Source organism: Micropterus salmoides, unplaced genomic scaffold (genome assembly GCF_014851395.1).
Source record: "Micropterus salmoides isolate LMB-PRFRI ecotype aquatic unplaced genomic scaffold, ASM1485139v1 Ms_hic_scaffold_8, whole genome shotgun sequence".
Classification (NCBI taxonomy): domain Eukaryota; kingdom Metazoa; phylum Chordata; class Actinopteri; order Centrarchiformes; family Centrarchidae; genus Micropterus; species Micropterus salmoides.
The window spans coordinates 29,451,759-29,474,713 of record NW_024044570.1 but is presented as its reverse complement, the minus strand read 5'-3'; the positions used below and the strand labels follow the sequence as shown (position 1 = coordinate 29,474,713).

The 22,955-nt window shown below is 40.5% G+C and overlaps 1 protein-coding gene across 1 annotated transcript; it reads left to right on the top strand.

Moving 5' to 3' along the window:
* The first annotated feature begins 1,286 nt into the window (after window positions 1–1,286).
* On the top strand, window positions 1,287–22,561 carry n4bp1 (nedd4 binding protein 1). Its single transcript, XM_038705726.1, has 12 exons — window positions 1,287–1,811; window positions 5,827–6,054; window positions 6,256–6,429; window positions 8,001–8,515; window positions 9,678–10,032; window positions 11,420–11,755; window positions 12,399–12,634; window positions 17,805–17,935; window positions 18,388–18,484; window positions 19,275–19,382; window positions 19,779–19,880; window positions 20,070–22,561. Exons 1-12 carry the CDS (start codon window positions 1,500–1,502, stop codon window positions 20,428–20,430), a joined length of 2,955 nt encoding a protein of 984 aa, XP_038561654.1. The 5' UTR covers window positions 1,287–1,499; the 3' UTR covers window positions 20,431–22,561.
* The last annotated feature ends 394 nt before the right edge of the window (window positions 22,562–22,955 follow it).

The window sequence follows — 22,955 nt, the reverse complement described above, 5'->3', positions numbered from 1 at the left end:
CTGTCCTTTCCAAGGCAGAACTGATAGTTCGAACACCTTAAATCGACCTGTTTTTGTTCACAAATAATAATCCCCTCCACTGAGCCCAAATGGCATTTCTGTGGTGTCGAGTTATGTCCCTAGTTCCAGCCCATGTCTAACTTAATCCACATTCAGCCTATTATAATAATGTTCATTTTAATTGATTCTTACCGGATCTGTCAAAAGTCTCTGTGATCTCATGTTTAGCATGCCTTGCCCTAAGGGATTGGCAAATACCAGTCTCATGTGCTAAATCTGGTCCTTCATCAAAATGATTTGGCCCCCCAATAAACTTTGAATTTTTAGGTAGTATTTCTAATTCCCTTGCTAGGAATTACAATATTAAAACATTTATCAATAGAGATTTAACAGCAAGGTCTACCTAATTCTCAATGAAAATGATGTTACTTTGCCATCTAAAAGTCCAAACCTTCCATACGGAGAAGGTAATTCACTCTGACAGACTCATTTATAATGACTCTAGACAGAACATGTTTTGAAATTAAGTCTAATGTACCAGATAATGATACCAGTGATGTCTTTAATGAAGTAAGGTTAGGCCTCTCCTTAGGTAGGTTAATGGGTCTTACTATAGCATAGTCTAACAAAAGTTGGTTGGGTTCGAACCTTTGTCGTTCCAGCTGCCTTTCTGTGGTTTCCAAAGACACTCAGACAAGGTTAATTGGTGACTCTAAATAGCCCTTAGGTGTGAGGGAGAGAGGTTGTTTGTATATGTGTCCACAGGATAAGCGGTTTATTGTATCACATGAGCAATACAACCTAAAATGGTTAGGCTCTTCAAACTACATTTTGACTCAGCTCCCTATACAAGACATGGCCACAAAATAAGCTACTAATGCAGGCTTTAGCCGATGTTGTACTTTAGTGGTGCAAATTTGCAATTCATCCAATGAAACTGGTTTTTTGTTGTCAATCGCCTCACTTGCCTTGGTTAGTAATCCACAAGGCTGAATTTGCCATAGCCCTCCTGCACCAACTGCAACATGCAATAACTTCACACAACCACGAGAGGGCAGAGCGTCCAACCAGCAATCAGCTGCTCTCGTATTCTCACATAGACATGCTGTCTAAACGCGTTCTGGCCACTGGTGAACAACAAAATAGTGTAATCTAACAGGATCTTCATCAACCGGATTTCTGTCGTAAATGTGCGTCTTCTTTTCACTGTGTTGACAAGACCTTGACCGATAAACATCTTTGGACTAAAGAGAGCACGCTTAACTGTCGTGTTTTGATGACGCCATCACTGGGACTTTCCGGATACGTCACTCGGGGCTTCCGAGTTATTAAGCTAGTGTTACCTCTGTGTTCATGTCCCCAGACGCTATAAACGCCCCTTCGTCGCTCGGAGCACATCCCAAACGAGACCATGAAAACGCCAAAGGCCCCCAGCAGCGCCGAAAGGTTTCAATATTGAGACGTCGTCGTCTGGAGCGACGGTAAGAGCGAGAGGCGGAATGTCAACAACGCGGCCCCTCCTCGGAATGAGACGAGTCACCGAGCTAACGTGCCCGGAGCAGCCGACCAGCAGGCTCCCTGCGCCCGCCGGGAGGCAGCAGCCGGAGGCCCCCACCGTGGACGAGTTTACAGTGCTAGAGGATAAAGAAGACGAACTGAAATGTGCCAAGCCTCGAGTAGAGCAGGTTTTTAAAGTAACGTTCACTATTATCGGTCTGTTGGACCACACGGGACAGCCGCACGGTAGCAAAACATTACGGCAGATATGGCTGCAGCTCAGAGGAAACAGAGAAGACGTGTCAAATGCAAAGGTGAGGTGCCGTAGTGCTGTTTCACTTACATTTTTTTTTTTTTTTAAATAAACCAACAGTCCACTGTGACAAGGAGTTGTTTTTAATAAAATATAACACCGAATAACCACCATGCTGGCAGTAACGTTACCGCCCACTGCCTGTTTGTTTTTGGCTGATGAACGGGTGTAAGTTATTAGTGTCCCGTGATTGGCACCAGTCTGTGCTGTTATATCACACATCCCACCAGCATATCTAATTTAGATAACATCAGAGGTGGGGGAGAAGGTCGTATTTAGATTTTTATGTTTGTGTTTTCTTTGTGTTTATTAAATGCTGCACCACACAAAGTGATAACTTTGTTAAAGTTGAAGCTAGGATATGTAGTTAAACAATGAATGTCTCTTCCCCCTTAGCCACCACATCCGCAAAACTGACAGGGTTTTCTTAAACATAATATCACCCACCCCTAATTTAGATCAGATATTCCATGAAATGGAAGCTAAATTCATCGCAATAACAACATTTTTCAGGCAGGTCTCTCATTACTAGACAATCTAAAGAATATCATGATGTGGAAGTCTTAAATTTAAATGAGCAGAATACCTTTAATTTTAATAGACAACTAATCTGAGTTAAAGTCCGTGTTACAAAGTGTATAGTCTTCATTTAGATGTCAAGCAACCATAAGCTAGAGATGACAAGAAAGTAAATAGCTGAGAGTTCAGTTGTCTGCAGTATGAGAAACAATACATTCCTGTAGTCTTTGTTTGTCCCTACCATCCATACCATACATTTATGCAAATTGACTGAACAATTAATCAGTGGGCTGAACAATTAATTAAAATATTATCAAAATCACAGGAGCTGCAATTTTTTTAAGATAAAGGAAAATGTGTTACAACAAAATGAAGCATTGTGCTGCTACAGAGATACCTACAAATTATTTTCTCCAGATGTATGAAATGCCAAAATTACCATTCCCACCAAAATCATGACTCATATCGCGGTATCTGTCAAAGTAATGATTTGTTTTGTTCAGCCCTATTGGAAATGTATTCTGCCATTTTGTGGATATGTTCACGTATATTACGACATATTGTACAACTCTCTTTCCCAATCATTGTAGAATTTCTATTATTTTGTGGGCGTAGTTATCAAGCACATTATATTGTGCTAGTTTTACTTAAGCAACACTTGATTCCAAATTAATATTTTCTGGCCACACAAACTACTATCTTATAAGATTTTTGGAATTTTGTTTTGTGGATGTCCAAAAGTCAAGGTCCAAATTGAATACCATCTCAAATAGCTTCAAAGGCTCTTTTTTCCACTTGACAATGTTCGGTGTGACTAAATCACATTATCTGACACAAAAGTCAACTCAGAACACAGCAATTAATTTAAAAACCAGCTGAGCTGAGATGCATTTAGAGATAATACACTACATTTACACATGCAAAATAGCTGTCAGCATCTGCAGCATTTTTTAAATTCCTGTGTGATTTCCCATACAAGAGCAATTTTTCACACTTCTGCATCTTGTGTCATTGGTCTTTCTCTTGTGCGTAAGTTGCTCCTCCTGAACCAGCTGTTCCAAGCTCTGCCAGTCAACCGAGAATGCAATGTGGAAATGGTAATTTCACTGCAAGCCCCGTTCAACTCATAAGGAAGACGCAGGAGTCATAAACGGCTTCCTGCATGACCATAGAAAGTAATGTTGGCGCTTCCTCTAGTTTGGGAAATAACTGCCATTATTCCCTCAACATGCTTTCTGGTAATGTAGTTTCAGGGAAGGAAAAATGACACATGGCACATGATTTAAAGTAGTCCTAATTGTTGTTTTCTCTTTCAACGATCTGCCACAGTTTGCAGCTGCTTCTCACAGCTCAGCAAGTCTGCAATGTAAAGCTGTCTGCTTCACTTAAAGAAGGGGCAATACAGTTTGTGACTAACTGACTGTATTTAGTTTTATTTAAAGTTAATCAATGACGTCAGCCAAGTATTTGGTTCTTATACCTGAATATGCCGTCTTTTGCTTTGTAGTGTATTTTGTCTTTGACTAAACAAAAGAGGAGTCTGTTTTTTAAAGTAGATTTTAGGTCTCAGAGGTTTCTATGTTAAATGGAGCATAACTGAAACAGAAAGTCTGTTGTCAGATTTCTTTCGGTCAGCACATTACTGCTCTTACTATACTTACTACATATGTGGGTCACTCACTCAGTTTCCCATCTATAACCATAATTATTATGTTATTACATGACATCACCAGACTAATTATTTGCCTGGAACCTCTCAGTACATTTTTGATTTCCAAGGGCCGTTAACAACGGGCGCAGGCTTAAATGCTTCTGGATGCAATTGGATAGACCCACAACCATTCGGCACAATGAAGCGTGTGGTTGGTAAATTAAACTTGTCGATTCCTGTTTAAAGTACGGCAGACACATCTTTCATATCAACAAAAGTGCAGTTGTTTGTTCTTCTTTTTAGAGAAAATATGCCGTCTAGTTCATTTAAATACTGACATGATGGCTGATTCAACAGCAGCAGTTCCACATTAGCAGCAGCCATCTTGTTTGTTTAGGTTGCGTTCCTCTATGCAGTCATACCAGCCCCGCATTAGCTAAAAGGTTGTGTTCCAGGATGGGTTGATATGTCTGAATATGAGGGCGGCCAGACTCATCTGCCAGAGCAAACAAAACATGAGCGCGCAGATTCGTCCGATTCCCAGGCAAGTAATAAGTGACCCTGAACAGAATGAACTACTTGTATTTGGTGTGTGTTTTACTAGTACAGTCTCTAACAGTTATCAACCTGAATGCACTTCTTTGGTCATGTGTAATGGGCAGATGCAACTGCCTGTCTACATCCACTGCTGTTTCATATAATTGTGAATAAATGGTGAAAGTTGTTGGGTCATGGGACAACTGAAATAAAATATTTTATAATAGAGCGAACAATGAGAAATAGTGCTTGTAAATTATCAATTTTGCATGTTTTTATGTAACTTTTTTATGATATCCCCTTCTACAAGGCTGTAGAACCACTACCCTGGAAATTTGGGAACATTTTTGTTGGGCAGTAGAACAGTTCTTGTGAAAGGGTTGGTTTTCCCAAAATAGCCATGCAAGTAGTTTCTGTGTTTATTTGCCCAGGTTTTGTGTCTGTACCACAATACAATGGAGGTCACTGGAATTTTGTTGTTTGTGTTCACAAAATTGAAAAATGACAAGCAACAATTGTATAAATACTTACTGATAAGCTTTCAACTCATGTACCATGTCATACATAAATATATTGGATGCTTAAAAAAAAAAATTAAGTAGATTTACAACAACCCAAGTAGAGCTTGCTTCCAACAAACTGAAACAAAACTAAAAAAACAGATTTCTATTTTTAGTTTGGCTAGTTTGCATTTCTAGTTAAGTACCAGCACCTATATGTTGCACACATGCTGTTATTACAGAGTATCAGCCCTCCCAACTCATTTTACTGGTTGTTGGATTTGAAAAGCCACACCCAAATATTTGTGATCTGTTTCTCTGTGATGTCTGACATCATTTGTGTCATTCTCACACTGCGTCATTGTTGAGTCATTTTACATTCTCACTACTGAGCCTTTCTTTTTTCTTTTTACACATTAAAGCTAAAGAAATGTGACATTGTATCTGTAAGGAAGTTACCGCTCCCACCTGCAGCTGATTCATCCGAACATTTCCATAGCCAAGATATTCCCTGAATCAGTGACAAGTGTTAAGTTTCAGCATGTGTCAGCTCTACAGAGGGTGCAGGGACATTCTTCTGAACTAAAAGAGCACATACCAGCAATATTGGCACAAACCCTGTAAAATAAATGTATACATTTAATTTTGCTTAACCAAAAAGCCTGTTTGACTTCTGTAGTTTTTACCCAATTATTTTTAGTAGCTAATGTGTTCTTTTTAAAATGAGAGAGAGAGAGAGAGAGAGAGAGAGAACAAGAAGTGGTTCAATGACTTGTTATCACAGTTTTTTTCTTTTTCATGTCATGCAGGAATATGTTCGAGGATTGTGTGACCCCGAACTGCAGAAAGAAGAGAGGTACCCAGTGGACATGCACTGTATTTTTGCTGGTGCCCGGGGCCTCTTCCTGGACAGGCTCATACGGGACACAAGTGCTGAAGTTGTGGTGCGTGAGCCAGGCCGTCTTCGGTTGTTGGGCCGGGCGGAACCCGTAGTGATGGCCCAGAGCAGAGTTCAGCAATTTGTAGCACTATTCCAGGTATGGGTACTAATTATATGTGATCACACAGGAAATTGTGATGGCCATTTTTTTTTTTTTTAACTATTTTCTGACATTAATACACAAATGATTAATCATTGAATAGAGAAATTAATCTGCAGATTAAAAAAATATTCTAAAGCATGACACTATGTGGGACAGGACACTACAAACCTGTGATTGTGTTTGTGTTGTATCCAGGAGAAGCGAAGTCTGCCTAGCGACAGAGAGCCCGCAGTGAAACGAGCGTTCAAGTCCTTTGTGGAAGAAAGGGATGATAAGTACACTATGGAGCTTCTTCTGCTACCCAGTGCCCTAAAGGAGGAGTTACTGGGACTGGCTCATAGCCCCACTACCACCAACACATCCTCCCTGGTTAGTGTATACCTTTTTAAAATGTGATTTATTACAGTGCAGCATAATAACAGCTGTCCAGCTAAAATGTCAAATACCTAGAGTGCCTTTGGATAACTGTGGCAAATTTTGAAAACGCTTAAATGTATCTTCTATGTAGTTGGGGTTATAACCTCCATTCTGTATGATTTCTCAGACAGTGGCCTGTAATAATTTAGGTTTTAAAATGTGAGTTGTCCTATTCCTGTCTTGACCGTGTGATACCTGAAACCTTTGGGAAGTGTACGGGTTCTGCTACGGCTCAGCCACAAATCTACAAAGTCTTAGTTGTAAGATTTAGTGTAGTCATAATTTGCATCTGAGGGAGGATTTATGCTAAAATAAACACATGTATGGTGTTTCAATTGTACGTAATACAGAATGGACATCCTTTCCATTGTTGTGTTGATTAGATGAGTGAAATCTCTCATTGTGACTGAAATTCATTTACATGCTGCTCTTGTCTATGAACCAGACAGGTAGCCAAGGGGTAGGCCCAGGCCTAGCCAGAGTGACCACAGCTAAAATGCCGCTGTTAAGTCCCTTGAGGAGTTGAGGTTCGGAAATATTCTGATTTTGCTGTGAAATAAGAACTGCAATAACTCAGACAAGCTCGGCTTTACCACCATCCCTTTCTACTACAAGTCTGATTTAAGTCAGATTTATCTGCCATCAGTGAGCTGCTCAGTCTAAATTAGAAGCTTACAAGCAAAGCCATGGGCAACAGAGTCGTCGGCACTGTATTAAACCAAATTCACAATGACTCTAGGAATGTGGTTTTTATAAAGAGAAACCGTCAGCAGTGGTATTGGATGTTGATATGCTGTATGTTTAAACAAGGTGTTCCACTCAGAGGACACAGGAAGACAGAGAAAGCTCTAAATGGAGGGAACGTTTTTGGAGTTGTTAAAGTTCATTGCAAAATATGACCCTGAAGGTTCTTGAAGTGCTTAAGCCACTGATTTGAATCTTGGTTTCTGCTTTGATGGTGGTTCTGTTATGTGGGTAAATAGCGGTGTGGTACACATCATTTTAAGACAGACATTTAAACATGCAATTTATGTACACTGAGCTCTCACCGCCTTCATTTGTTTTTTTGCTGCCTACACCACTGCTGTGAAGGCCAGTTTGTCCTTGGCCGGAGGATACCTTTTTATATTGGTCACAACAAGGCAGATTGTTATCATTCCTGTTCTATAGAAAACTCTTATCTCCAAGAACATTTCTGAGACTCAACAAAGCCTGAGACATGTGTGACACCTGACATTGTTCTATCAATGTTGTGGCCTGATGTAGAAATTAAATATTACAGAGTGTATAAACATAAGGCCATACAAGGTTTTGAGGAAGTTGAGCATTCCCGCTCGTGTTAAAACTAACTGCCATTACATGGTGAAACATTTCAGTGACAAATAAGGACTGTCTGATCTTATGACATAGATGTGTAGTTTCTGTCGTACTGCTTTGACAATAGATTTCATTTTAACGTGCATTTAAAAATTTAAGTAGAATTAAACTTACAAACATGTAAATGCTTTGTGTTTCTCTCCCAGGTTCAGCTTAACCAGACGCTGTATTCCAGCATGGCAGAGGTCGATCAGGACCGCTCACAGAGTAGCACCCCTGTGACGGAGCTCTCCAACCGCATCCTTGACACCAGCTTTGAAGAGAGAGGGGCCGGAGCAGCATCTGTCATTGGAGGTAGTAAAGCAGGAGGAGTGATGGGCTTATGTCCTGAGGCGGTCCTGCTCAACGGCACTCGGCCCTCACACAAGCGGCGCTCATCTGAGAGCGAGACTCGGGACACAAAGAGACAGTATTCTCTGGAGCGGAGGGAGGAGTCGCCGGAGAGAGCGAGAGAGCGGGAGCGACAGAGGGACAGAGAGGGCAGGGGGAGCAGTAGCAGCTGTCGATCCAAAACCCCCTCTGCTTCATCATCCCTCTCCTCTTCATCTAAAGCAAACACGGTTGGCGGTCCGATCATGTTGGACGCCAGTGAAGGAGTCTCAGATGACAGTGAGGCAGTCAGTCCAGAAACCAACCTCCGCTGCTTGGTCAACTTCTTCAGGTAAAGGTCATAATAGTTTGAACTGTTTGTCGTTATTACAGATGTGCTATTAGGGATGGGGCTCATACTGTCATGAAAAACCTGGAAAAGTCATGGAAATTAGTTTCAATAACACTAATCAGGATTGTGATTTTCCCGGATTTCCCGACCTGAAAATGTGACCCGCGTGAATCATGCAGATCTGAAAAATATGTTGCTATGCTGCTCTGTCCTCTCCTCTGTGCATTTGACCGAGGGCGGAGCTCAGTTTGTACATCACAGACAGCAGAGAGGTCACGGTGGAGACAGTGAAGCCACCAATAGTCAGACTGTCCGGTCGCTCTGCGGCCGCTCGAGTAGCTCATTTTACAAAAACAGCAACAAAGATGCATCCAATGCAGCTGAACCGGTGAGACAAGAAAATTGTGAAAAGATAAGGAAGGTTTAGATTTGGCTAGCTGCCCATTTCGCTATATCAGATGCCTTTTCTTGAAACATGTTCAACTTTTCAAAACGTCAATGTGCCATTTTCGTCAGCAGACCTATCTGGATGGGGCTGAATAAAAAAAAAAAATTAAAAAAAAAAGTTTGACGTGCTACAGCAAACTTTTAATGTTGAACTCATTGTTCTGCATTGATGTTGCATTATTGATGAGTTAAACTTATCATTAACACATTAGAGACTATTTTCTTCCACAAGGTTTTTGAATGAAAACAACAGCACCATGTTGTATGCTCTTGTGTTATGTTTATTTTCCTGCTTTTTTGTCCTATGCCAATCACATGCCTGTTTGATTCCAAAGAAAACACATGACCTCTATCGATTAGTTAGCCTATAAAAAATAATACTGTATATACTGCCACATACACTACGCTATAGCATGCGTTGTGTCATCGGTTTACTTGTGGTAGTTGGCCATGAAGCCATGGACATACCTTTTTGATTTCAATGTGAGAAATAGTGGTCATTGTCCTGTGTAAAAATTCATGCTAATGTTCAACTGAAGCTCATGAGGTTTCAGCAAACTGAGTTAAGCCCAATTTATACTTCTCCAATCAATCTTTTTAGTCAACATTTCCTAGTATCCTTATACTTCTCTGAAGTATTGGAGACTGAATTGTGAAACTCTTTTTAGCTCTTCCTGCCAAATGAAGCATTGTTCCAATTTTGTGGTTTCTTCAGAACCATGGGTTATCAGCAGGAAGTGGTGGAGCGTGTCGTCAAGGAGACGGGACAGACAGAAGACACCTTCCTCGTTCTGGAGAAAATTGTTGCGGAAACCAAGCTTCATGAAGAGGGAAAAGTAGGGGGAAAAGAAAGACAGTCGAACTCTGTACGCTCCTCAGACACTCCCTCCTCATCGTCGTCGTCCTCTTCTACGGTCTCTCGTTTCAGAGAGAAGGAGCGTGAGCTGAGTCGAGTATTAGTAGACCCGGGCAGGTCCAAAGAGAACATTAAGCCCAACCAGCATGGTGGCAGCAGTAACGGTCTGGGCCATCGAAGGCAGTGCAGTGGCAGCGAGACCAGCACTCAGCAGGTACACCCCTTCACTGAAAGATTGTTGCTTCTCAGTGTTATTATTTATTTTTTCTTTGATAAAACACTCAAATTTAATGTGGGAAAGACTGTGAGATGAGGGGAACCAAATCTCCATTTTTAAGTTCCTGACTGTGTTTAAAGGGTTTGAAATCACAGAGAAATTCAGTCTAGATGGTGTCAAGAAATTTCAGATAATATAACTTGAAGTACTTTACCATGTTCTTTTTTTCATCTCACCTGTGAAATCCTCGTTTAATCTGTCACCTCACATTTACATCTCTCATATCTTAGCTCCCATGACACTTAAATGTTTCTTCAGACGCTTCTTCTTCCCTTTTTATCTTCTACCCTGTACTCTGATCTCATTTCCACTAAATTGCTTCATATCTTATGACTCATCTTACTGGATCTTAAATATTGTTTTTGTTATCACAGAACACCTCATTTCATTGCTCATTTGGCTCATCCAGCTGGCCTCAAATATATCAGTAAACATCTCACGTATGGCTTATACGTGAGATGTTTACTGATATATTTGAGGCCAGCTGGATGAGCCAAATGAGCAATGAAATGAGGTGTTCTGTGATAACAAAAACAATATTTAAGATCCAATATGGTTACATTCAATAAGAAATTGCTTTCCTATTGATGAACACTGATATTTGCTAACAAATGTGTGGTGTTTTACAGCATGATAACTATGTAATGTATGTAACTATGTCAAATACTCTTGACTAATTTCTTTCAAAACTTGCTAAATGAGCCAGTGTTTCCCCACAAACAGACTTTACTTGGGCAGGTCACCCAGATATATTACCAGCCATCCAGGTATGTTTGGCGACCCATTTAAGTATTTTGCACCGAGAGAGATGTTATCTGGTACTATGTAAAAAGATGCAGACACAGTGGGTATTTTACAAGCACCAGGTAAACAAATAGCGAACACACCAGTGCAGATGTTATTGGGCAGCACGTTGGTTTCAATAGGCTACATCATTAACAAGCCTCCTACACATATGGCGCACCTGCTAATAGAAAAACAGAATCATGGATGGAAAAATCCAAAAAGCAAGTTCTGTGTGTTTTCAGCGACTTTATAAAACATACTGCTGATGGAGACAATCAGCAGAGCAGACACATTCAGAGAGAGAGGAACAGAAAGAGGCGGGTCAAGCCGGTGTGTTTGAGACCAGAGGTGTAGGTTTGAGGGAAAGTGTGGGGAAAAGAGAACTGAAGGGGAAAGCGACGTAAACATTCTGTGGGAAACACTGAGCGATTTTTAAATTGTGTTTACTTTACATCATTAATTTAGACAACAGAATTGTGTAATGCATGCCGTTTTTCTCCCAAAAATAAAAATAAAATCATACCGACTCTCATTTCAGGCCATCACTATCAAGAGGAGCTCTAGTGCTCAGGGAGGAGCAGGAAACTACGAGGTTATTACCATTGACGATGACGATGATGTCATCCCCATGAATACCAAAACAGCAGATAGTAGGACGTCCCGGATAATGACAGTGGCCCACCTGGACACCCAGTCAGGATCCAGAACAGACTACTTGGCGCGGGGAGCAGGTGGCGTCTCACAGAGGGACTACCTGTCGAGGGGTGGGACTCAGACTTTAGGAGGATCCGTCAAAGTTGAGAGTGTGACAGCGTTGCGCAGCACGCCTCAGTGGCTAACTGCCACAACCTCCTCCTTAGCATCAACACCCAGTGTAGGTATTACCTTGAGGTCCTCCACTTATGTTGTGCTTTTTATTGTTTCACATGGATGTTTGATCTTCACTGTGCAGAATGCTTGACAGTAGAAGACTGAGTTCAAATTAATGTGTGAAGGAGGAACATTTTTCTGTGTTTAATCTGAGTTTGACATTTACCACCGAGATGATTTGTGACATCAGGAAACCCGTCATGGTCCAATGTGAAACTTATAGTGGTGTGATATGAAAACCTCCAGTGTGCACACACTGAGAATGGACTTTTCAGTAAAGTAGGAAACATCCTGCGTCGAGCAGTTAAACCTTAAAAACCTAAAAGAAAAATATTTGCATTCACAGATTCTAGATTTTTTAAAGAGGGAGGAGAAGATGAAGTTAAAAGATTTGTTTTTTATTGTTATTAAAAGATGACTGAACTTTATTTTATTTTTTTTAAACCCACAGGTTGACATGTTGACAAAGCTGCGGTCTTAGAATTACTTCACAAGTAGTCCATTTTTAGCTTTATTATTACTACTGATGATCAACTCTTGTTGAAGGCTAGATGTTTAAAGAATCAGTTTTACTTCTGGATGAAACTGGAATGAGCTGTGATCTTAAACATGCCCACTCATGGTATAATTATTATTGTCCTCCTCAGTCAGCTCAGCCCATCACCCGGCCCTCTGCCTCTCCCTATCAGACCATCAGCCACATAGGGTTTCATGGGGTCGGAGCCAGGACTCCTCCTGCAAACGACCCCCCGGTGCCCCCGGTAACTGGCTTGGCTCGTTTCCATCAGTCACTGAGGACTCCGTACACTCTGAAGCTGCCAAATGAGCCGGGACGTCAGGAGCTCAGACATATCATCATTGATGGCAGCAATGTGGCTATGGCGTGAGTCTGCACTGCGCATGCACACACACCCCCTGCAAGTTTAATCTGTTTTGCTTTCTTTGCCCGGAAATACTGTACAGGCATAAAGCAGCATCTGTCCCTACAGTTATTTATGAGAACTACGTTGTATTAAAAAATGTGGCCTTTTCATACCACACAGGACTATCCACACAAATTATTCTTGCCAAATTTTAAGAAATAGTTTAAACAGATATATTTAATGGTGTGTCATGGGAGTTGGCACCAATGATAAACTTTCCTATGGCAGAAGAAAAGTCGGAAGCACCTTTGCTGTGGATTCCACTGTGCAGAAATAATGGGTCAACCCAAAAACTCCTGCAGTTTCACATCATATTCATCGACTAAGACCAAGCAAACATGCATATAAAGTCTCTGAGACTCAGCGCCTCAGACAGAGAAAAGTGAGTTTCATCTGTTAAAAAAATCTCTCATCTGTGCGCTTGGGCTCTTATCACACCTCTTGATCAGGTGTCAACCTGACAGAATTGTGGTTTTTGTTGGGGAATTTTTTGTTTATTTTTGTGCAGTGCACATAACAGTAGCTTAGCTCAGAGGATATTGGTGTCACATCGGGTACTTTTTTAAATATAACATGAAAAACAAAAATGCAGAAAAGCTGTATAATAACACCATGTTACATGGAGAAATTTAGAATTGTAATAGTTTTGTCTGTGTTTTGTTTTTTGGTTTTTTTATTGCCATATCTCTGAACCAATTGTTGGAAAAGCTAGAGCAGCTAATAAATCCTCACCACCTAACTAATAATGGCAGGGAAAACCTTGTTAATATGACTTCAAAGTCATGATGGATGACATGTTTGTGTCTTAATTTATTTGTAGAAGTTAATATAAAAAATAGGCAACATGTAAGAACTAGCTAATTTATTCACTCCCTTCTGCATAATTACCAAGCATTTCATTTGTACATTAAAATCCAAAAGAAGTCTCCTATTTAGCTTAAAGGTGACTCCTTTGCATCCCTGATTTGTTTGACTAACTTCAGCTCCTACATGGTCACAATCGTCTTTTCTTTTCCTAACAGAAACCAGAAAACTGCAATATAATTTAACTATCAAGATGTGTACAGCACAGAGTGTTTCAACAGTTTAGTCTAAGCTTGTACCCTAACACTGGACAAGTAGGTGGTTATGACATGCAGCTTGTAGTTATTTCCTATAAATTTAGCTAATGTTAAGTTACATAGCAGCCAAAAAGCGTACCTTTCCTGCTCAGCTTCCAGACTGGAGTCTAAAGGCCAGGGGAGATGTTTGCTTGCGACCTTCACTTTTCCAGCAGTTGGGTAAACAACAGACAGACTTCTCTTGGTCACGAGAAGCTGCAGCACTTGCTAACGGACACACTGTTACAGACACTGCACTTTTACTGCCAGACTGACTATTTACTGCAAACTTTCACCTTTACTTTCTGCTGCTCGCTCTCTCTCATTTAGCTCTTAAAATCTGAGATAACAGAGTTGAACTTGTTAAAGTGAATGTCCTTGCACCTGTGTCTCAGCCTCACCTGTCGAACAGTGACCATATAGTCTGTTTTCTTTTGGTTGCCATGATTCTTTTCGTGTCTTCCTTTTCTGAACGTGAGTCACTGAGCCTGTACTTTGTTAGGATTTGTCTCTGCTTTCTCTCTGGCAGTAGAAAGATATTCTGCCAAATTCATAATGGGTTTGGAATTGAGGGTGTCCAGGGGGCTGTATTTAAGGTCATTAAAAACTCTCTTTATCCTCAACTGCCTGTGAAAATCGACCACAGAATACAGACTCATGGGAAACACTCTCATACTACTGAATCTCTTATTTGGTATTAACATGCAAAGCATATAATAACCCCTGGAGTGTAACCATAGCAATGGTAAATGGATGTTTTGCAGTGACAGGCCACAAGGGTCTGGGGTTTACTGGCACTTTTTAACAAAGCTTGAGCTGTTACCGGTGAGGTAATGAATAATGTAACTTGTATGACTCTTAAATGTTTTTCTTACTAGTTTGAGTGTAAAGACAGAGTTGTAGCTCCTCTGATGCCAGTTATAATACCACAGCTATAGTGCATGCCCCACATGTTTCCTTTTTACATATGAAGCCATCACCCTTCCCATCAACATTGGCATCATCACCATTTAAGGTCACACACACAATCACACACTGTCAAACTAAACAAACCACCTGTTAAAAGTGCGTAGGTTGCAGCTACAACCTTATTGTGTAGGTGCACCAAAACCTATCCCACGCATTCACATAATGTTGTTACTCATCACTGTTTGTGTGTGCGTGCTTGCGTGTGCGTGCGTCCAGCAGAGCGAAAGCAGTTGTAACGTGATATTGATGAGTGGGGGTGTACTACGGAGGTGTTTTTGAGAAGAAAGGCCTTTTCTAGTAAAAAACAAATTGGTGTTAAGTCGTTTCTGTTTAATCCAGAAATTGTGCAACAAAGAGGGTGTCACACAAGGAAGGACGGAGCGCAGATTGTTGTTTTTCTTTTTCCTCCCTCACTGTCTGCTGACAATTTTTTCCCGGATGACCTTTACTTGACTTCTCACTTTTGCCAGCCACTTCCTTTCACGTTCTCTCGCACTCCCACTATACCCTCCCGCTTCCCTTCCATCCTACCTGACTCCTTACCAGAAGTATGCCTAAACAGAAAAGCATGGGTCACCTATGTCTCGACCAATCCTGCAAAGTGAGACACGCAGTTTTATGTCTGATGCCACAGAACTTACCTTCATCTACTCTTTAATATTACTAACAAGACAACAGAATATAGTAAACATTTTCATGGATTTCAGGTGTATCAAGTATTTGTTTATTGAAAACTAAAGCCCCCACCTAACTTCTTCACATTGATGATGTCCCTAGTGCGGTTTTGAGGATCAGGACATGTCCCAATCCTAATTTTTAGGTCATTAGCTTATGTAAACTTATTCCAATGAGCTCGGAGATGTTTTTTCCTGTCAGGTTACGTCCAGTTCTCATGGTGATTTTACTGCGGCATAATCTCTTCCTCATCACTCATCACTTTCTCCTGCAACAGTCGGTGGAACTTCCCTTGAGTTTGCATTGCGACTCTGACCACAAGCTGATCTTGTTCTGTACTGTGTGTATGTGTGTGTTTGTACATGGGCTCGTAATGCCATGTCACAGAAGCAATTTGTAATCAGTTACATGTGCAAGTAGTGGGGGAGTGTTTTTCTGCAGTGACACTTTTGCTACTATTTATCAAAAGGTTAACTGAGGCCAGATGATGCAGCCTGAGCAATATCAAACTTCATAGTGACTTCCACAATATTTTTCAGGAAGAGCAACTCTATCTACTTACCTCGTCCATATTCAGCAGCAGCAAAATAGATTAACTTTAGCTTCATTTTTAGGGGGGACCTGTGTCACTTGCTGCATATTTTGTGTAACACACAGCCACACAGATCTTGCTGTGCGTCTCTGCTGCACTACAGTTTATGTGAGGCCAGATTGCTGATCAAGATAAGTAACCCAGTCGATGGGAAGTTACCAGTAGAGACATAACTGAAATAATTTTACAAGATGAGGAAAATGAAAGAGTAAACTGATGCTCCCCACTTTCCAGTAGACATATCTAGTGCCATTCAGTCTAGAGTCTTCCATCTGTGAAGAAACAGGGTCTTGTGACGGCCATGTTTTTCTGCTGTTTAATGGTTACAAAACTCTTCATGTAATGCACGTGTCAGATTTGAGACAAAGATTTCCCTAACATAAAAATAGAATAAACAGAGCAGACATGTGTTTTTCTGAAAGTGATAATCATTCAACCTGAGGGTGATGATGCACAGAAGGGTTTTGAGGCATAATTTCCTCAACACGTCCACCTGAGAAATAAAGAACTTAAATGCGTTGATAATAACAAATACTCAAATAATAATCACTAGTGTTCTGGCTCTCTGGCTTGTAGCAGCAGCCGCTAGCTCCCTGCTCAGTGAGGCTGGCTGCTCTCAGGGAGTTTCTCATATCTGTTGTTTGTTTGTGTTGTTTTGTGGTTTTCTGTCCTAGCTACCCATTTTTGTTTAACAGCCGTCTGACGTGCACACACGTCACCACCAGCGATCTGGGTCAGCTGATGACATGCAGCACGCGTGTGTGTTTTGGGTGCTGTTTTGTTTTCACTACAGTGGAAACCTCTTGTAGTGATCACGTCTGTGGCTTTTTTTTAAAAAAATTTTTATACAGATTACCATCTAATTGACATTTCTATATTTCTTACATGAATATAAAGTAATGAAACAGACACCGTCCCTATTGACTATTTTTGACTGTTCAAAACAGTTCAGCTGTTTCAAACTTACAGCACAAATTAACTACTGCCCTGTGTATAATTCAAATACACTGACAGTACAGTAATACAGTACTGTATATAAATATATCTTACTGTGGTTCAAGTTCAAATTGGTCTATAGCCTAAAACAGGATTGTGGTGTTTACAAATACAGTAACATCCGTAGTTCAGGTATGGTACCGTATGGGGACTTCTTCATTGCTATAAGCAAATTATTTAAGCAGCATTTGTGGGAATTTTTCTGTCTGAAGCTTTTTAATCACTATAAATGGAAACGAGATCACTATTAGCAGTTTCCACTGTACTATTAAAATCAGTTGCCAGGGAAACCATTGAGACCAGTATGACTTGCTAATATTTAAAATATTCTGAACTTGTCACTTGGTCACCTCGTTACGACATGATGAAATTTCATCGCTTGCAGCACTGCCCTATTTGCGTAATTCTTTGTTTTTTCCCATGTTTTTTCTTGTTTTTCATATGTATTCTGAGTCCATATTGTCCAGAGGAGCCCTTGGTGCAGGATAGACAAAATGTTAGGGAGGCCAGAGATCACAGTAGCACTAAAAACTGAATTGGTGGCCCGCCAAGACAGACAGCAGAGACACTCATGTGCAGCCTTGTTTCTCCTCACTGATTAACTCACTTGTCATGTCACTGGAAACCCGGTGTGCAATACAAAGATTGTTTTCTTTACTTAAACCCACATTTATGCTACAGAAATTGACATCCATTTTTAACAGTCATGGACCTCAGCGGTTCAGACAATCAGTGCAAACTGTAGTGTCGTCAGACATGATTTATCTACATGTTTCTTTTCGTCCCCCATCTCTCCAGGCATGGCCTTCATCGGTTCTTCTCATGTCGAGGAATAGCACTGGCTGTGGAGACGTTTTGGAGGCGGGGCCACAGAGAGATCACTGTATTTGTCCCTCAGTGGCGTCAGAAGAGAGACCGACTCACAACAGGTACATTTGTACATTTGCATGTGTATACAGGGCAGTCTTCAACATAAGGGACAGTAATATGTTTTTCATTATTTTGGCTCTTTACTTGTAATGAGGTTAAAGTACTGACATTCATTTTTAATGGTGTTTGAGTGTGTATAACAAGGGTACCGACCTTTTCATACGCACTGTAAGCTGTGTCAAATTGAAGCTGAAGTCAACACTATAACCATATAGTGTACCGTTCCATTGCAAATACAGTGGTCGGGTACAGAGCCAAAACCAAATCTTAAAACATTCTTTAAGTGTTCTTTATCCGGTTAAAAGTGGAAATTTAATATGGTGTTGTAAGTTTTAGGCCTCCTGGTAAAAAAAACAACTAATAACGGAATTAGTGAATTAATAAACCCTTTGAACCAACTTTTTCAACCGTTTTATTATCATGTAATTTTAGGATAATTGTTTTATTTCAGAGCAACATTTTCTAAACCAGCTAGAAGACCTGAGATTGCTCTCCTTCACTCCCTCCAGGGAGGTCTGTGGCCAGAGGATATCCTCACATGACGACAGGTAGACACGCACGCACGCAGTCTTAAACTATTAAAAAAACAGTCAACTTTCAAGGAGAGTCCACCTATCTTGAATTCTTTATATCTTGACAGCAGTAAGCAGGCAGACCGAGAGGTGACATCGTAGAGCTGTGGTGATGAACACATGCTTCTCCCGAGCCAGTGATTGAGCCACTCAGTTATCTCTGTACATTTTAGTTCCATTATGAGTAGTAGTAAAAATAGTAAAATCACTTCAGAGTATCGAAGACCATATTGACTTGGCACTGTTGGAGATCTTTGATTTGCTGTAAGAGCAGCCCAGATTTTCATGGAATGGATTCAAATGTTGCAGATTTCTCAGCTAAACATTCATTCTGTGAACTCTTCTCCAGCACAGTATAACAAACATAGGTTTCAAGAATAGTAATGCTGTTCATGCCACATTCTATTTAACTTAAAAACAGTAACATTACCTGTTTTTAGGTAGCAGAAGTGAAAATTAGTCATCCTGAACATTTGTTGTTTATGGTTTCACAAAGATGAAGAAGATTGAAAAAAAAGATACAAAATAGGATGTGGGCTGTAACAGGATGATTTGTTTTTCTGGGCAACTATCATGTTTTTCCCAAGTTGTGTACAGATTTTTAGGCATTTCTGTTATCTCCGCTATAACGGCTTGAAAAATGTTAACGTCTGCCTCCTCCCCTGCTCTACCAGTGGATTCCCTTCTGTGGACGGCAGCGTCCGAGCAGGGAACGAGCCTCTGACCTTTGAACACAAGGAAAGTTTTCTCTCTCTCTCTGTTTCAGGTTCCTGCTCCACCTAGCAGAAAAAACTGACGGGATCATCGTAACCAATGACAACCTCAGGGACTTTGTCGACACATCAGACACCTGGCGCAAGATCATTCAAGAGAGGTGATTGGTTGTTATGTATGCTGCTCAGTCAGTCATTCACGTATACGTTCCATTACCCAACATGATACTGGAAAGTCCACTGAGGCGGATTGCCAGCTCGATGACGTTGATGTTAAGAATGTAGTTTTTATTTAGTTTATCCAGTTTATTTACATGTACCAAACAATCTTGTAGAAGAACAAACAGAAACTGAAGATCAAATAAATGCTAATAGAAAGAAAATGTTTGCTTTCAGGTGCTATCTGTCTTTTTTTTTTTTTAATCATGAGCAGATGAAATTTCTATAACGTTTTGCAGGTTCATTGTGATTTTACTTTTTGTTTTTTGTATGAGAATTTAATAGTGCCAAGACAATTACAGTTGATTTAACTAATGTGTGTGCTCTTTCTTTCCTAGGTTGCTTCAGTTTACTTTTGTGGAGGACCACTTCATGATCCCTGATGACCCTCTGGGGAAATACGGACCTCATATCGACATCTTCCTGCGTAAAGACCACAGGTATGTTTTACCTGCATATGTGTGGAAGGTTAGGGCCCAGAGGAAACCTGTGATATCAGTCTTTTTCTGATTCTAGGTGACATGTAAATACTTGATAAATAATTATTGCTGTGGCATGTGTTGCAGTAAATGACTGGTCTGTTGCATCTCTCTCTCTCTCTCTCTCTCTCCCCCCCCTTATTCTGTCAGGAGGGCTCCAGTCACTCCTCCCCCTCTGAGACCCCCAGACTTGCGGCCATCCTCCCAGCAGCAGCAGCCAGTTTACGTCCAGGCCCTGCACTCTGCTCCTCGGACCCCAGCCTCCACGCCATGGCCCCTCCTCCCCACTGCACAGTGGCCCCACTCTGGTCCCCCCGAATGGCACCCGCCCCGCCGTTCCCCTTCCCCCTCACCCTCACCACCTCCCCAGCGGTCACCGGGGGAGACGTCAGAGTTGAAACGGAAGCTGTACGACATATTCCCGGACCAGAAGCAACGGATCGACCGCATCCTCAGCGACAACCCGTACATGAGAGACCTGAACGCCCTGTCGGGGCTGCTGCTCGGATAAATAACTGGCTCCACAATGAGAATCAGCAGACACACACACAGTACATACACACACATGCAAGAATATAAATATGTGTCAGCAAAAAAAATAATTTATTTTACCACTTATTCCAGCCTGGCGGACATGGAAAGTTTGTTTTAAATAGTATTTCACATAAAAACTGATCATCAAAGTAGCTGCTACTGGCAAAAAGTATTATATTTTTTCTCTCCTCCCTCCTTTGCTCTCAAATGGTGAACAACACTGCTATCTACAGAGGCAAAATGTCAGGCAGCAAAGTCTTATTTTTTTCAGATGGTAATAAATCATTGCAGATCATTGACAATGGTCCAGAAGTTCCTTGAATGTGGGACCAGCACTGGGAGAAAATGTTTTGGACCAACAGCCCACGTGACAGTGGCTCCAGCTCAGCATGTGATGGGCTTCTTCTGCAAAACCTTGTTTACCATCAGACTCGAACACCTCTCTGAATATTCAAGCTCTGAGCTTTTTCTGGATAAAATCTGGGACATCGACATTGTTTGCATGTTTTTATTTTTTCAGTATATTCGTTATACACTCGGGCTTTACCAGGTTATTGCACCCTTCTATCAGTCAGCAGTTTCAGCAGTTGGGAATCATTCAACATCAACAGGGACGACTGAGTTTTAAATTACCACAGATGTTTCTCATTTCATTGTCGGTGTACTTTCCGGGAGCATGAAAAGATCACTAGTTTTACCATAATAAAATCACTACTAGTGACTGGCAATGTTGGATAGAAATCCCAAAAGCCACATTTGGATAGTACATACAACTTTAATTTCAGTTTTACAGCTAACCATATTAAAGATAAGCATTTAGTCAAGTGTAAGGCTAATATTTTGAGGCTGTGTAGATGGGCAGTTACGATTACGATCATTTTTTCAGATTTACACACACACACACACACACACACACACACACACACACACACACACACACACACACACACAGAGACACAGAGGCTGGGTTAATCTCACTTTCACTCACCATTTTCTCTAAGTAAAGCAGCACTGCCCATCTCTATGCCTTTAAAATATTGCCTGGTTGAATCTAGATGATGCATTTGTACACTACAAATTATTCCTAAAATTTTACAACCATATCAACTAACTGAAAAGTGTTTTTCAAAACTACGGTTCTCTTTCAGCCAGGAATCTTGATAATGCATTGCATTAGAATTTCATTGTTTTGGCAAAAATTGTCTCTCTATTCAGAAGGAAATACACCCGCACACAATAACAACTGCCCCCATGTTCTCTGTCTTTAGAGAGATGTTCCTGGTAGCTCTGTGTTGCTTCTCACACCTGCTGTTTAGAAGTGATCTCTGAGAAGCTGTGGAAGAACTTGAATTTGCTGCTCTGATATTAAGAGTTTGAAATTAGTTTGAATCCCGGCATCACTTGTTCCAGTTAGATACACCGTTAAACAGTGTTTTCATGAGGATGCAGTCTGTAGATCTACATCAGCATTTTCATCTGAGATGCGTTGTTAGTTTTTCGCCCCGGTCTTTGGGCGATAACGTATGTCAGTCCATCTGGTTTTGGATGGAAACACTACAAGAGTTTGGATTTATCCTTTTGTTGATTTAAGTTAAATAACACACTTATATTTGAAATCACACACGCCATACCATTTTGCTAACCAGAAAAAAAAAAAAACTTGCGAGGACGACTTGATTTACTTCAGTTACATTTGTAATTAGTGTTTAATAGATACATTTTATGCACTGAAGGTAAGTAATGGTGTAGTGCGTGAAATAAGGTTTCATTGATGAATCCTCAGAAAGCTTATAGTTTGTTTTTTTTTACCCTCATACACCCAGAGAATCTGGGCTTTGTAATATACAAACACTTTATTTCCTTGTAATAATATAAAGAAAGAATATCTGCACAAAAACTTTACAAGGTGTCAAAAAAAGATGTTTTGTTCGTACTTGCAATGTTGTTGTAAGGATTACTGAAGGATTTTTCCCCTCTTGTATTATAATTATTTTGTGTATATCGATTTTGTTTTTTTGTATATACAGGCATTTTTGGCTACAGTGCACATATGGTTTTATGTATGTGGAAAAAACAAAATAAATACGGCAGTCCCCATGAAGCTTTTTTCATATGCCTGCACAGTGCTTACTGTTGATTCAACTGTTACGGTGTTTCAATGTTACACATTATAATTACAACATGTTAAATACAGAGCTTTAGAGATGCTGGCAATTTAATTATTTTGTCTTTACACAGAGCCTGGGTAGGTGTTACCCCCGACTTCCAAGCTTAATGCTAAGCTATGCTAACTGGCTGTTTATAGGGGCTTCATATTTAACTGCAAGAAAGCAATTACATGTATTTCCCAAAACGTGGAACTATAGCTTTAAATTTGTTAATAGCGGTTGCAAGTTAATGAAATTCTATAATATTGTATTTACTATCAAAATACTTTGTGCCACATTTTTTCATACATTGCCAGTTTAGTGTTTAATTTTCAAGAATTTTCTTATTTCTTTT

Coding starts and splice junctions, on each gene's coding strand:
- n4bp1 (XM_038705726.1), top strand. CDS start 1,500: ATGTCAACAACGCGGCCCCTCCTCGGAATGAGACGAGTCACCGAGCTA. Junction 8,516..9,677: donor TGCTTGGTCAACTTCTTCAG/GTAAAGGTCATA, acceptor TGGTTTCTTCAG/AACCATGGGTTATCAGCAGG. Junction 19,383..19,778: donor CGCAAGATCATTCAAGAGAG/GTGATTGGTTGT, acceptor TTTCTTTCCTAG/GTTGCTTCAGTTTACTTTTG.